Source organism: Castor canadensis, chromosome 12 (genome assembly GCF_047511655.1).
Source record: "Castor canadensis chromosome 12, mCasCan1.hap1v2, whole genome shotgun sequence".
Taxonomy (NCBI): domain Eukaryota; kingdom Metazoa; phylum Chordata; class Mammalia; order Rodentia; family Castoridae; genus Castor; species Castor canadensis.
In genome coordinates this window covers 85,210,822-85,226,457 of record NC_133397.1, presented here as the reverse complement: position 1 = coordinate 85,226,457, position 15,636 = coordinate 85,210,822, and the positions used below count along the sequence as shown (strand labels likewise).

Here is a 15,636-nt window from a genome sequence, read left to right as displayed (position 1 = left end):
AGTAATAACAGAGTATTATCTATAGTTAAAACCACAGAATAGTAGAGTCACTACACTGGCTCACGACTAGTGTGAAAACCCACAGCAACAAATAATCTGATGCTGAATGCATCCAAAACACTGAAGACCTAGCTCCTAAATGACATTCTCACCTCCATGATAGCTGACTGTACGATAAGTGAAAAAAATTATCTTCCCTCTGTATTCTGCAGGGGTTTATGTCTAAAATGCTCGACAGGAGGAGGGTTATACTGGTTCCATTAATTAAGGGAATATGCCAGATTCCTTATAACATGAAAGATCTACATTACTTAATTATCACCTTTAAAAATGTTCAAAAAACTTGGGACTAATAATAAGTGTAAACAGACAGAAACAGTAGGATATTATTAGAGCACACAAAAGCCCATAAAGTTTCATTATGCAAACTGGTGACTGGAAAGTTTGTAGGACAAAAGGAAATACTGCCTTAACTTTTGTTCCATCTGTGGATACTGAATCCTAACCTTTGTCTCATCAAGTTTTCTGAGTCAGCTGAAAAAAAAAAAAAAAAGGCAGGAAAACTTGCATTTTAAACATTCTATGTCGGGGCTGATGGAGTGACTCAAGTGTTAAAGAGTTCCTGTCTAGCAAGCATGAGGCTCTGTATCGCCAAACAAACAAACAAAAAAAAAAACACCCTTTGGAAAATCTCATTTTCAGAACTGCACAGAAATAGAATTCTTGAACTTGGTCTTTAAGCAAAGTTCAAGAATTCAAAAAATAACAGACAAAAATAGTGTAAATAGCTCAGTCACTAGTAACAAAAAAATGTTACACAAATAAAACTAGATACACAAATCTAACAGGAAATCAATGTTGGGTGGCTAAGTAAAAATAAGAATTAAACATAAGGACTAAAAATAGTCAATATTTTATTTTCCTTCCAAGAACAGAAAAATGACTCCACACCTTTCTTATCTTGATAATAATCAGCTGCTCCTTTCTCCCCAGTTCCAGGTCAAAAACAGGCTTGACTGAAGATAGCCTAGGAGAGGCCAGGAGGTAGGATGACAGTAAAATCTTTCAACTGGATATCTTCATACAAGAGTATGACCAGATATATATCATTTTACGCAAGGAAAATTAATCCTAAAATGGAACTTTCTCTTCCCAGACTTTTATATATCATTTTACACAAGGAATATTAATCTTAAAATGGAACTTTCTTTTCCCAGACTTTTATATATCATTTTACACAAGGAATATTAATCCTAAAATAGAACTTTCTCTTCCCAGATTTTCTTTCAATCTGCATTCCTGTCCCTTTTAAAAATTATTCAAGGTATCCTTGAAGAAAGTACTTTTTTTTTTTTTTTTGGCAGCAGTGGGGTTTGAACTCAGGAAAGAACTATTTAAATACACAAAGGGAAAAAGCAAACTAAGTCACAAAGCTGTGCAAGTTCCCTTTTCCTTATCCCTCCAGTATTTCAAGTAGAATACACCAAAGTAAAAAAAAAGCCAAGCAATTCTGGTCAAAATGAGCCCACTGCAAAATTTCAGGAATCCTTAGTACAGTCTGAAAGGTGCTCAAGCAAAGAAGACCATAAAGCAATAAGACACACACATATAAACTTCATACTGGTAATATGAGAAAATAAATGTTTTAAAATTACACTGCAACGACTTTCCATTCAAAATGAGTCAAAAAAATAAAGACTACATACAGGTTAGTTGAAGGAGAGTAAGGAGGGACCCAGTACCATTCTTTCTATAAAACTAAACCAATTACTTAACAACACTCTTGCATTTGCAATTTACAAGCTTTAACCATCTATGAAAATCTTTTACGAATCTATGAGACATTCACTTTTCACTAAAAATACACAGACAAAAATAAGTATCTCCCCTCCCAATGGCTTTTTTCCAATGTGAAAAGAGCATGTAAACTAAAAACTTAAAATCAGGGTATGTATTTTTTAAGATCTAAACTTGTATAATCCTGAACCAAACAAATGAATTAAAAAAAATTGAGGAAATTAAAACACTGATTGAATATTGGATAATATTTAAGAAATCATTGCTACTATTCTTTGGACTTGATGATGGCATTGTAGTTGTATTGTTATACTTCTGTAGTAGTTTTTTCTCCCGTAAGTATCATTCAGATATACCTGAAGGATTTGCTGAGATTTGAATATCAACAGGTGGGTGAAACAGGCTTGGTGTTGTGCTAATAATGGCTAAAGAGCCATAAATGACACAAGAGATTTTATCATACTCATTTTCCTGCTTTTTGTCTCTACTTTTCCTTTACTGCTGAAAACTGTTCTCAGCAAGGAAAACATGTAACCTATAAAAGTCCTGTCAAAAGTACAGAAATTTGTGTTTCAATAAACCACCCAGATATCTGCTTATTTTTTCTCATTCCCCTGATTTAATTAACACTAAATTCTATTCTCCAAACCAATTAACTTCCTCCAGTGGTCCTAAAACAAATACAAGACTGTAGCTTTTTAATTCCACTCATCAGGTTAGGCAAGTGCTGGGTGAGGAAGACATACAGGATTCAAACTTATAATCTCATTTTAACTTCAAGACCACATATGTTTTGAGTTAAAATGATGAACTAGCGTAAGTTTGGTTTGGTTTTGAATTTATCTTACTCTCTCCCTACTATTTAAACAAAGTTTGGTGGGTAGCGCCCAAAGATGTGAAGTAACAGATGGTTGTCCGCTCCCAGGAAGTAAACTTCTCATGAGAAGAATAAAAGAGTCCATCGACTGTGACAACAGAAAAGCTCCCCAAAACGTCTGGGTACGTCACTCCGATACACTCTCAACACTCGTTCACCCCCCAAAAAGCCTTTCAAGTGGTTAGAAAGCAGCGACCCTGGTTGGCTTGTTTCTTCTCCTCCTCCTTTCTTAGGGGAGGTGCTAGAGAGCAAAGAAATGACCAAAAGACAGGCCGGAAGAAGAAAAGCGAGAAGCATGGAGTCTCGGCAATCATCACTTAAAAGAATCTGAGACGTGTGTCCAAATTCGATGAAGTTAAGAGAGAGAGAGTGAGTGTGTCGCTCGCTAGACACCTCCCAACTCCCAAGTTCTCGAGCAGTTCCGAGAGGAGGAAAGCCCGGCGGCACGTCCATCACGTTCGGGTCCCTCTCTACCCCGGTATTCACAGGTACAAAGGCATTAAAAGAACTCTCCCCGGCCCTTGCCCACAGCAGCACCGAAATCCCAACTCCCTGAGGCGGGGCCACACAGGCCTGGCGGCCCCCGAGCCGGGAAAGCCACCGAGCCCCTCCCCGCGCGGCCAGGAACCGCAGACGACTGCCGGACTCCTCGGGCCAGGCACCTCTGCCTTTCCACACCCGCGAGGGACAGCGACGGGACTGACCCTCGGCTGGAGGGACCCGCTCGCCGCCGAGGCCCTCCGCGCCCGCCCGGCCTGGAGTTTCGGACCCGCGCCGCCCACTCCGAGCCCCGGCCCAGCGCCCCGCGAGACCCGCCGCGAGCCTCCAGCCCAGTCCGACCCCGCGCGCGGCGGGACACGCGCGCCCCACGGGAGCGCGGCAGCTGTTACCGTACGGACCCAGCCACTGCCTACCTGTCTTCGCTCTTGTTTTTCTGTTTCTTCCCCATCGCTTGTCAGCGTCGCTTGTGGACCCAGCCTTCGCTTCGGTCTCTCACAGACCCGCTGTCCTCCGGCTGACTTCGGTCTCCGCTCTGCTCCGTCTCCCTCGCTCTGCCGCCTCACACCCGGCTCTCCACAGACCCGCGCACTGGGACAGGGCACATATGGTGTGAGCCCTCAGCGCGCAAGCGCAGCGCCCCGCCGCCTCGGCGTGGGGACGCAGGGCGCGGCTCATCGAGAGCTGCGCTTCGGGTAGAGCGTCTCCAGTTAACCCACCAGCCAGGGAGGAACCCGAGCGCCCCCTGCACGCGAGCGTTCGCAGTGCACCGACGCACGGCGTTTTCCAGGTTCTAGAACCGGGAAGTGAACAATGAGGCTGTTCGTTTCCCACGTCAACACTCTCCCCGCGAGGGAATTCAATGGCGGGGGCCAAGGTGGGGGGGCTGCATTTGGTTCAAAAGCGGGCCTTAGACGTCCCTTACACCTACATACTCTCAGCTGCACGAAGTTCAGTAAAGAACCACAACGAACCAGTGTGGAGCCCGGTGCAGCTCCTGAGGGAAATAAATCCAGGACGAAAATTGGGATCGCAGTAACATTGATGGAATATGAGCTATGTACAGTTATGAAAGGAAAAAAATGTAAGGACATGCCCACCTATTCCCTTATATGGGCTTCAATCTTTACATTCAGAACGAGAGCAAGTTCTAAAAATTCCTAAGTTTAAGAAGTCAGGAAGATGCTGGGGTGGGTGAAAATGTTCCATATCAGATCTTTGCGGTGATATTACGGGTTTGAACTATATAAAAATTAATCGTGCTGTGTAAGTTATAAGTCAACTTCATATAGCCAATAAACACAACGGAAATGAAGTTCGTGTATCACTCCTGAACAAGATCGTAGCTATTTCATTTCTGGTGTAACATGAGTACTGACGCACTAACTTTCTTGAAGTCAGGCAACTGCGCACACACAAAAAAAAAAAATCCTATAATTTATAGTATACTTCGCTCTCTCCCCCTCGAGGATGCTTATCCAGAGGGAAGCAAAGGAAAGACCCGGATTCTTGGGAGTTCCGAGTGCCTGGGAAAAGGCACAGAAGCAAAACCGCAGGTAATACGTTCGGCCGCCTCTTCCGCGGGCGTTCTCGGATAATATCGCGAGAGTGGTGCAGCCAATCACGGGACGGAAGTGACGCTCGGCTCGTAACCTCCGACAGCTGCTGCGAGGCTGAAGTGACAGTGGACCGGTCTTCTAGAGCTGCTGCTCCCTCAGTCTTTAGGCGTCACCGAGAGCTTAGGTGAGGCAAACGGTGCTGTTACAGATCCAGCCTCGGGATCCCACTGCTGATGAGCACATCGCCCCTCCACAGCCGGCTGGGTTGGGGGAGGGATGTGGTTCGAAAGCCTGAGTGTGTTCTGCGGCTGGGGCTGTGGCGCATGCGCCAGGGGAGGCATTGAGGTCGCCGCGACAGGCGCTGCCCTCATCTGTCCGTGGGACTCGGGGAGTGGTAAGAAGACTACTGGGAAGACAATCCTGAGAATGGTTAAGGTGAATTGGCAGATGTCTGTCAGGGAATTAAAGAAATGTTTGGAAAATTTGAGGACATTCGATATTTCTTTGCACCCTTCCAATTTATCTAAAAAGGAAGAGTCAGAGGCTGCGCGGTTCCTTACAGAAATTATAATGAATGTCTTGGGAATTAAAGAAATGAAACCATGAAGAAGCTGGCTGTCTTTTGCTCAGCTCTACTGGTTGAAGCACACTTTGACAAGTTTATGTATCTGTAAAATAGTAGAAATCTCTTGCCATTGTTTACAGTCATTCTGCTCTGCTTTCCTTTTCCTTTGGTAAAAAACTGATTGTCAGTATATAGCCTTAAGCATAACTCTACAACTCATTTCTACGTGGTTTGGTAATGGTCTTAAAAGATTTGTCTTTGCCTTAACATGGTAAAGTACAAATTAAATCAGAAGCACCTAAAATTTGCTGTGAGTAGTTTCGTTTCAGTCTTTAATTTTTTTTGGGGGGGGGGAGCAGGTGGGAGGTTGCAAAGGTTTTGTTTCTGGATATACCTGTAATGTTAACATTCTTTTTGGGGGGACAGTACTGGAATTTGAACTCAGGGCCTCATACTTGGTAGGAAGGCACTCTGCCACTTGACACATGCCCTTTGTCCTTTTTTGCTTTAGTTATTTTGACCATAGGGTCTCTCTCATTTTTGCCTGGGAGCAGCCTCAGACCAGTGCTTCCCATATAGCTGAGATTATAGGTGTGTGTGTCCATTTCTCAATTGAATTGTGATTTAAAAATGTTTCCATTGGTTTAAGTTACCTGGAAATACATTATCACCAGTCTGTTTTCTTTTCAGTTAGCTATGACAAAAACATGACCTTTACTTTTTTGAAGTTTCGATATGACTATAACCTACTGAAAATTAAGCTTAAAAGCATTTAAATAATTTTTTTGACACAATCTCCATATGTAGTCCAGGCTGGCCTTGAACTTGAAATCCTCCTGCCTCAGCCTCCCAAGGGTTGGGATTATAGACATGCACCAAACCCAGCTTTTAAATAAAAATTCTTAAGCCTAAGGTCAAGTGCTTGGGAGTCAGCAGAATACTCCATGAAATATACATACAGTTGCCAAAATTTTTGAAAATGAAAAAAAATTTTGCTTATTATTTGCTTTTTCTTTCTCATTTATTTTCTTCCCTCCCCCAGCACCAAGGCTAAACTGTACCATTTAGAAGAATGGAGGGTGATGCGTCTGTTGACATGTTCTCAAAAGTCCTGGAGAACCAGTTACTTCAGACTACCAAACTAGTAGAAGAGCATTTGGATTCTGAAATTCAGAAACTGGATCAGATGGATGAAGATGAATTGGAACGCCTCAAAGAAAAGAGACTCGAGGCACTCAGGAAAGCTCAACAGCAGAAACAAGTAACCTCCCTGAACTGCTTTCTGAAATTGCTGTAACAGTATGCTCCTAACAACTTGCACATGTGTATGCTGTAGTAGTTACACCTCAGTCCTCATTTTTAGAGTTTTTATGAATTCAGGTATCTACCACTGATAAAAATTTGTTCAGGATAAAACATTAGGGAAAACGTAGGCAAGATGTGATATCTGAAGAACTGATGTATGAAAGAGATTAAAATTTTTCTCTCTAATCTTAGTACAAGCTAGGAACCACCAATCAAATATAGTTGTGGTCATATTGGAGTTACGTGTGAGAAGACATTTTCTAAAAATTATATAGTATAGGTACAGATGCTTTTTAAGCACACGTGTCAGGGACTGATTTAGGCATCTTTATGAAGATTGCCTCATTTTAAGATAGTTTCCATGTAGATTGCCTATTTTGAGATAGTTTCTTTATCATGTCTATGTTACAAATGAGGAAATTGAGGCTCAGAAATCTCTCTAGAGTTCTAGCCCAATAAGTGATGGGAAGGGCATTGAACATGTGCCTTCTGCCTGTAAGCCCAGTGCTCTATTTTATTAAAACCAACTGCCTAAAAAGGGTTATGAGCTTCCAGTTAAGGTGAGAAGCATCCGGCCACAGGAAAGGTTCAAGAAGCTGAAAGGTGTCTCAGGTTAATAAGGTACTCTGCATTGGTTTGGAAAATTGGATTAGATATAAGATCTTCATGGGTTCTGGATACCGTGAGTGGACTATTTTTTCCTGAGGACACTGCCCATTGGTGGCCAGTGTCCACCAATGCTACTTGCCACTCTGAGGTAGTCATCAGATGCAATCAGGAATCCCAAGCTTCTGAGCTACAGTAATCTGCCTCTGTCCACAAAACTGTCTGGCTTGTCTCATGAAGATTTGGTATGTTGGTTTTTGCTATGGATGGAACATTGCTTTTTAAAGTGTAGAACTAGGGGCTGTAGCTTAGTGGCAAATCATTTACTTAGCATACTTGAAGAACCTGTATTCAACCCCCCAGCTCTGGAAAAAAAATAAAACTAGAACTAAAAAAATTTTTGTAGCCAGGCCCTGGTGGCTCACGCCTGTAATTCTAGCTACTCAGCAGGCAGAGATCAGGGGGATCACAGTTCAAAGCCAGCCCAGGCAAATAGTTCCCAAGACCCTATCTCAAAAAGGGCTTTTGGAGTGGCTCAGGTTGTAATCCCTGAGTTTAAACCCCAGTACCAAAAAAAAAAATTGTAATAATAACTTGTACCAAATGTTTCTGGCTTTAGTAGCTTAAGAGCAAAAAAAACAGATAAATGGATATTTACATTCTGAGTCTCTATAGAGTCTAAATTTTTATTATGAAAGTTCTGAGAAAACAAGTATCTTAAATTATTAAAACAATAATTAATCCAACCTTTGCTGTGATGGAGATGGTCACTGTGCACAGGCTAGTTTGGCATTTATTGATCTGTATCAGGGAAGTAAACTGCTAAAAGGAATTCATTTCTCTACAGGATAAAATCAGCTTCGCTACAAAATAAATAATACAGTGATTGAGACCACTTAAAACATCAAATGGTACTGAAAGAAATATTTCACATGTATATTTCACTTCTCTCCAAATTAGGAATGGCTTTCTAAAGGACATGGGGAATACAGAGAAATCCCTAGTGAGAGAGACTTTTTTCAAGAAGTCAAGGAGAGTAAAAAGGTAGTTTGCCATTTCTACAGAGATTCCACATTCAGGTAACTTTGTTCCCATTCTTGATTTACCTTTAAAACATAATGAGATGTTTGGATAGAGATTCACTACTGACTTAATAGAAAAATTAAGAAAACTAAAAGGAAGAACTTCCCAAGTTGTTTCATGGTACTCTAGTATGTTTTTTTCAATGTTCTCATCCACATGTTAAACAATCGTTACTTTAATGATTAATCTAAAACCCAATGGCATGCAAATATATAAATGAATCTTACTAAAGTCAGTATTCCCATATAAATGGCTTATAGTTCCTAAATTCTATTTTCACTAGCTAACTCTAAAAATGTCTTAGAAATGTACACTTAAAGTTCTCATCAGAACAATTATTTCTGCATTTTTTCTCATTCTGATAATATAGCCATGATGTTGGAAATTGGGGGAGGCCAAAAGCTTTCACAGTTGGGGTTTATTCACTCTCTCCTTTTCAGGTGTAGACTCTAGGTGTCTACAGTGTCTTGACCAAGCCTTTCACCAGAAGCATAGTTGAGACTGCCAGGCTTGATTAGAAGAAATCACTTCTCTCAGACCAACCAAGTCTAGGAATCTAAGGAGAAAGATCTCTTAGAAACTGAAAGTACTCCCAAGAAGAGTTTTTGTTTGTTTGTTGTTTTCTTTTTTTGGTTATACTGGGGAAAACCCAGAGTCTTTCACATTTTAGGCAAGAACTGTACCATTAAGCTCCATCCCTAGCCCAAGAGATTGTTATATCTTAAAGGAGTCAAGCTTGTTTTTTTTTTGTGGGGGTGGTTCCTCAAATTTGATGAGTTGCCAACATTTAAAAATTGACAATTTAAAATACCAGATTTCAGTTTTCTTTAAAAGTCAGAAAACTTAATAGCAGACCTAGAATTAAGTATGATAGCAACTTTCTGGTGCTAAGTAGCAACTGCCTTTCTTAGGTGGACATACACTAATGTAGAGTCTGTCACCCACTTGTCTCAGTTCTGCCCTCTTCTGTCTTTGCTGTCACCGACCTGGCCTTGTCTTGGTCTCACCAACAACTTCATCATTAGTTAATAACTTTCAGGGATTGACTGCATGAGGTTCATTGACTAAGAATAAAAATTGAAATACTGAAATGGTTAAATTCCTAGAAGAAATGAGGGAAGAGATTAGAAAGGTACAAGGGTATTTTTAAACTTCTGGTCTTGAAGGACACTATCATCTGTCATTGGCATATATTCCTTAGGTTGTCAACCTCTGACATTTATGACAAGATGATGTACTGATACCATATCAGTATGTAAGATTGGTATTATTTATTCACTTGTTTATCATATGTTGTCCTCTACTAGATGGTGACTTTTGTAAAAGCAGAGCATTTGTACCATGGCCCACTCTGTTCTGGATTTGTAGCCCTAGAGCAGCAATTCCTGACACATAGCAGAGGCTCAGTGAATATATTTGATGGATAGGTAAACAGTTCTGTACTTACCGTCAAACAGAACTGGAAGATCAAAATTCAGCTAATGCACTATTTGACATATCTACCAATGTTCTTAGCTCATAGTAGACTGGTACTTTCATGCATATTTTCTTTGTTAACATTAACAATAACTCTTTGAGGTAAGTATTATATTTCCTGTGTTTCTTGTGTGGAAACCAGGGCTGAGAGATTGACTCATCTAATGTTAGTCAGCTACTAAGCAATAAAAGAGGGATTTGAACTCATGTTTTATGCCTGAGGCTATTTAACTGCACTATGACTACAGTTTCTGGATTTTTAGGTGCTTTGATTGGGTTTGATTTTGGTCGTTTGATTATTTGCAGTGCTGAAGATCAAGCACAGGGCCTCATACATGCTGGGTTTTTAAAACTGGGTTAAGGCCTAGTGTGGCGGTGAATACCTATAATTCCAGCTCTCAGGAGAGTTGAGGCAGACTATCTTGAGTTTGAGGCCAGCCTGGGCTACATAGTGAGACCTTGTCACAAAAACACAGAATCCCCAAAAGGAAGGGTAAATGACAAATGATTGATTTAAAATAGGTTCACAGACTTATTAAAATGGGTTCCTTCCTACAAAGTATGGGGTTGATTTATGTACAAATTTTCAGGAACATATTTCTCATACAAAGGTTCATTTATCATTTGTTTTGACTTTCATTTAAAAGCCATTAAATTGTTCTCTTAACCTTTTTCACTAAAATCTCACTCTTGAACTCCATGGGTGATATTTAAAAAGATGGCATTTGGTGGAAAGTGACAACACTTTGAAGGTTACACAGAACTTGCTAAACCCAAACCTAGTTCAGGAAAAACACCAAGTGTACAAAAAGCTTACTAATAAAAACAACCAGAAGTGTATGGTGTGCTAATCTTCTGACACAGGTCTCAGAATTTATTGGGCACACCTGTATATTTCCCACCTCCTCCCACAGAGAACTTGGATTCATCTGTATGTTTTTAAAGTTGATCGTAATGAACACCTGAGATTTAAGAACCTCTGATCCCAAAGATTGTTACAACAGTTGGTTTCAGAAATGCTACACAATTGGCCAGTTAAAAAATAGATTTTAATTTAAAGAAAACATCACTTCTATCACCAATAGAAGGTGGCTTAATAAAAGTCACTACAGGTCCGAGAGTATGACTCAGACTCAGAGCACTTGACTAGCATTTGTGAAACCCTGGGTTCAATCCCCAGCACTGTTAAAAAAAAAAAAAAAAAAAGTCACCTCTGCTATTTTTCACTTCTTTAGAACCATAATGGCCACGTTTATTTAACGATCATTAGTATCCTTTAACTTTAACATGCTCCTCACTGACATGGTTACACATTAGAAGAGTTATTTCTCAGTGAACCAGTTTGGTCTTCCTTGCTGACCTCCAAATATGACACTGTGCATTTCTAAGTCTAAAAGTCTTCTGAGTTCTATCAATTTTAGATGTGTTCCTCTTCAAACTTTCCTGTATGAAATACCAAACACTTTGCATATGGGAAACAAAATCTTGATTTTTCTCTTTTTTTTGGCTCTTAGCAGGAACACAACTTCTTGAGAACCCCTTTCTGACTTACAGAATATATTTTATATTTTTGTTTTTAAAATAAATATCACTGGAGCAAATCTAACTTTCTAGAATCGTTATGTGCTTTTATGCCTCTCAGGCAGTTAACCTATGACCTCGGAATGAGGTCATCTGACACGAGTGTAGGTTGACTGTCAGATTACAAGTGTCATAAAGAAAAACTATAAAATCAAAGGCACAATAATATTTATTTTAAAAATTCTGTTACTTTAGCTTTTAACATTTTAATGTGTTGCTACAGGTGTAAAATACTAGACAGACATTTGGTGATACTGTCCAAGAAACATCTTGAGACCAAGTTTTTGAAGCTGAATGTGGAAAAAGCACCTTTCCTTTGTGAGAGACTTCGGATCAAGGTCATTCCCACACTAGCCCTGGTAAAAGATGGGAAAACACAAGATTATGTTGTTGGATTTACCGACCTAGGAAATACAGATGACTTCACCACAGAAACTTTAGAATGGAGGCTTGGTTGTTCTGATATTCTTAATTACAGGTAATCTTTAACAAAAGAATAGATTTATTTAAAATCATACACAGTTGATAGCTTTAGAAGAATTTCTGTAACTTAACATTTATGAAATTAAGACCTGTTGGCTGAGATGTAGGTACTTTCTCAGAGGAACAGCATATTTCTTTTTTGTTGGGATTTTTGTTGCTTTGTTTGTTTGAGATGGGGGATTTTCCCCATGTAGTCCAGGCTGTCCTTGAACTCACAGTCCTCCCTCTGCCTCCTGAGTGCTGGGATTATAGGCATCCACCACCACATCTGGCTGGAAAAAGCTTTCCTTTTCCTTTCTTTTTGTAGTAAAAGTAATAGTAAAGCTTATTAGGAAAGGACTACACTTTGAATAGACATTTTCTAGAGACCTGGGAATGAGCAAGCTTATTTCTTAAAGCTCCATTAGCATGATTTCACAGCAAAATCAGATTTATATGTAAAACTGAGTCTTGGCATATACATGACTAAAAATTTTCAACATAACAAATGTTTCAGAAACTAATTCTGTATTAAGCTGGAGACCCACAAAGACACTTGAGAATGGAATCCTCCCCGTATTGTTTTCTTTTGTTCTTACTTATTTATTTTGCGGTATTGGGGTTTGAAACCAGAGTCTCACACACAATAGATGTATCACTGAAATAGGCCCCAGCCCCACTTCTCTAATTTAATACTGACTTAAGTGATTATCTTTGATGAAATTAAAATTTAAAACACTACTATAAAAGTTTTTCACATGTAGAATCTGGAAAATGCAAAAAGGTTTCTATATTTAGCTTATGCTACTAATGGAGAACAGTTGTTCCTATATAACACAGATTTTTGATATCTATTAAAGAAAATTTTGTATTTTGAAATCACACTTTAGATGTTGCAAACTAGCACAAGGACTTCTCATATATCCTTTACCTGTATGCCCCAATTTTAAGCATTTTCCAGATTCTTTGTAGATACATATACACAAGTTTTGTAGAATCATTTGAATAGAAGTTACAAATGCCATATCCCTTTATTCCTAAATAATTCCATATGTATTTCCTAAGAATAAGTACATTTTCTTACATATGAGAGTACAATTATCAAAGCAGGAATTACTCAATTTACAGACCATATTCAAATTTACCATCATCCCCTAATTGTCCTCAGTGCCCAAAAAAAGTGTCACATTTAGTTACCATGTGTCTTTAGTTTCTATTAACCTGCAACAATTTGTTACCAGTTCTTTGTTTTTCGGGACTTTGCGGGGTTTGAAGAGTGTAAGTTATCCAGTTTCAGTTTATACAGTGTTTCCTCAAAATTAGATTCAGATCAGACATTGTTAGCCTTATTACAGGAGTGACATTGGGCTGTTTGTACCAAGGGGCATGTGACGCTTCGTCTCATTTCCAGGAGTAACTTAACTGCATTTGGTTGTCCACTTCTCTACCATGCCAATTGGCAATTTAATGAGAAACTACCCTATCTCCTACACTTACTTTTTATTCAATGATATTAGTATGGTTTGTGAATTACTTAATGAATTATTTACTTTCCCCATTTATTTTGCAACTCAGGTTGTCCCAGATTTGGGCAGTGAGAAATCCTTTCACACTAGCCTTTATGTTCCTTCACTGTTCTTTTCTGATCCAAACAAGACGTTTAAGGGAGCCTGGTGCCAGTGGCTCATGGCTGTAATCCTAACTACTCAGGAGGCAGAATCAGGAGGATCATGGTTCGAAGCCAGCGGAAGCAAATAGTTTTTGAGACCTTATCTTGAAAAAATCCTTCACAATAAAAAAGGGGGTGGCAGGCTGGTAGAGTGGCTCAAGGTGTAGGCCCTGCGCTCAAACCCCAGCACCACCAAAAAAAAAAAAAAAAGTGTTTAAGGGAGGCTTAAATTGTATTTTACCTGGAATTTGCTATTTCTTTAAGGAGCCATTCTTTTTCTTTTCTTTCTTGGTTTGCTGTGTAACCTATGTTGTCCTCAAATTTTTGATCCTCCTATCTCAGCCTCCTGAATGCTGGGATAACAGGTGTATGCACTATACCTGATGATATATCAAAAGCAATATCTGGGTATTAGAAGTAATCCCAGATGCTTTTGAAAGAAAAATTGTCTTGTTTCATTTATTTCTCAAGTATCATTGAAAAGAATTTTTTTAAAAAGGCTTCATGTCAATTCCAGATTAATGCTAATGCATTCTTAGCTGGGTGCAGGTGGCTTTGATTGGGAGGATCATCATTCCATTCCAGCCTAGGCAAATAGTTCATGAGACCCCATCTCAACCAGTTGTTGGATGTGCTGGCATGCTCGTCATCCCAGTGACAGTGGGAAGCATAAAACAGGATTCAGTCCAGGCCTGCCTACACAAAAAGCAAGACCCTATCCCCAATATAACCAAAGTAAAAAAAAGGCTAGAACATGACTCATGTGGTAGAGCACTTCCATAGTAAGTGTGAAGCCCTGAGTTTGAACCCAGTACCATCCCAAGAAAAAAATAGATAATGTATTCTTTAAGTTTTGCTCATGTCTGTAGAAATCTTAAACATTAGGAAATGTTAAACTGAACCAAATCAGTCATAGCAAAGCTATTTAAAATAGAGCAGACAGTGGTCTATCATTCTCACAGTAAAAAGTAACAGAGTTCAGCATATCTATAGCCAGTAAAACCAAACACTCTGCTTTTCAGTTTTACAGCCTACAAAATGTTAATCAGTAATTAATGATAAAGGAGAAAAAACCAAATTGATCTAAAACATTGTGTACAAAAATAAGATTACAAAGCTATTAACTATTAATATGGGTATTATACTTTCCTAATACAGATGTTTTAGAGAAATTTTCTTTAATTCTCTGTGTTCTGTATGTTATAATGAAAAAGATTTACTTTGCATTCTAGTGTACCAAGTGTAATATGTCTTAAAGAATAAAATGTTTTCCATATTTGTTTTCTGTTTAGTGGAAATTTAATGGAGCCACCATTTCAGAGCAAAAAGAAATTTGGGACAAACTTCACAAAGCTGGAAAAGAATACTATTCGAGGAAAGAAATATGATTCAGACTCTGATGATGATTAGAGCTCAATTGTAATTCTTTGTAAATTGTCTGTTTCTGTTTACTTCAGATATAAATGTGTTTTCTAAATTGTACTGATTTCACTACACTGCTCACTTAATACTCATATTCTGGAGTTTTATACAGTTCCATCACACTAAAAGGCATCTTTACTATTTTCTGTGAGTTCATCATGTTTAAGGTGAGGGAAACTTTGTTGTTTTTCAGTGACTTAGAAAGGGTCTGGTTTCTCTATTTTTGAGATTGATTTTATCATAATATGATTCTTACATCTTTATACCATTCACCATTGTGTTTTTAATCTACTAAGCTGAAAATAGAAATTCAGCAAACTTTTCCAAACTAACTCTTAATCAGTGTTATTTATACAACAAGCCACATAACATTTACTGGTGTAACACTCTGCACTTGTAAATGAATTATAAACACTTCACTTGTGGAATATTTAAATAACTATTAAAGAACTGCTAACTTACTCTAGATGCTGCATGTTGATGTTGAATCAACTGATAGCAGCAGAACATTCTTTTAGGTTGTGAACAATATATTGCCTTATTCAAAGTGTCCTCATTGCTTATATTTTAAAACATACATTAATATTAGGAAGCTGGGCATAGTGGAGCACATCTGCAATCCCAGCAGAAATAGGATCACAGTCTGAAGCTAATCCAGGCAAAAGCACAAGACCCTATCTCAAAAGCAAGCTTAAAAAGCAAAAGGACTCAGGGCATAGCTCAAATGGTAGGCAAG

At 39.0% G+C, this 15,636-nt stretch overlaps 2 protein-coding genes across 4 annotated transcripts in view; one reads left to right on the top strand and one right to left on the bottom strand.

Annotated features, from left to right (window-relative positions):
• Eif5b (eukaryotic translation initiation factor 5B) overlaps positions 1-3,808 on the bottom strand; it is a 70,322-nt gene extending 66,514 nt beyond the window's left edge. For both annotated transcript variants that reach the window (XM_020152232.2, XM_020152234.2), the window contains exon 1: positions 3,589-3,808. In XM_020152232.2, the coding sequence (XP_020007821.1) occupies positions 3,589-3,623 (35 nt within the window). In that variant the 5' untranslated portion in view covers positions 3,624-3,808. The remainder of the gene's footprint in view (positions 1-3,588) is intronic.
• A 962-nt stretch (positions 3,809-4,770) lies between these two features.
• On the top strand, positions 4,771-15,366 carry Txndc9 (thioredoxin domain containing 9). Of its 2 annotated transcripts, none has more exons than XM_020152241.2 (5): positions 4,771-4,915; positions 6,339-6,557; positions 8,168-8,286; positions 11,571-11,825; positions 14,771-15,366. In XM_020152241.2, the coding sequence occupies exons 2-5, from the start codon at positions 6,369-6,371 to the stop codon at positions 14,886-14,888; spliced, it is 681 nt and encodes a 226-aa protein (XP_020007830.1). In that variant the 5' UTR covers positions 4,771-4,915; positions 6,339-6,368; the 3' UTR covers positions 14,889-15,366. The 2 variants fall into 2 exon arrangements, with proteins under 2 accessions (XP_020007830.1, XP_073906458.1); XM_074050357.1 differs by lacking the exon at positions 4,771-4,915 and adding an exon at positions 4,991-5,166.
• The last annotated feature ends 270 nt before the right edge of the window (positions 15,367-15,636 follow it).

What these genes read in the sequence shown, in the direction of transcription:
- Txndc9 (XM_020152241.2), top strand. Translation starts at nt 6,369, where the DNA reads ATGGAGGGTGATGCGTCTGTTGACATGTTCTCAAAAGTCCTGGAGAAC. An exon ending in TACAGAGATTCCACATTCAG is followed by an intron (nt 8,287 to 11,570) that starts GTAACTTTGTTC and finishes GTGTTGCTACAG; the next exon opens with GTGTAAAATACTAGACAGAC. An exon ending in TCTGATATTCTTAATTACAG is followed by an intron (nt 11,826 to 14,770) that starts GTAATCTTTAAC and finishes TTTTCTGTTTAG; the next exon opens with TGGAAATTTAATGGAGCCAC.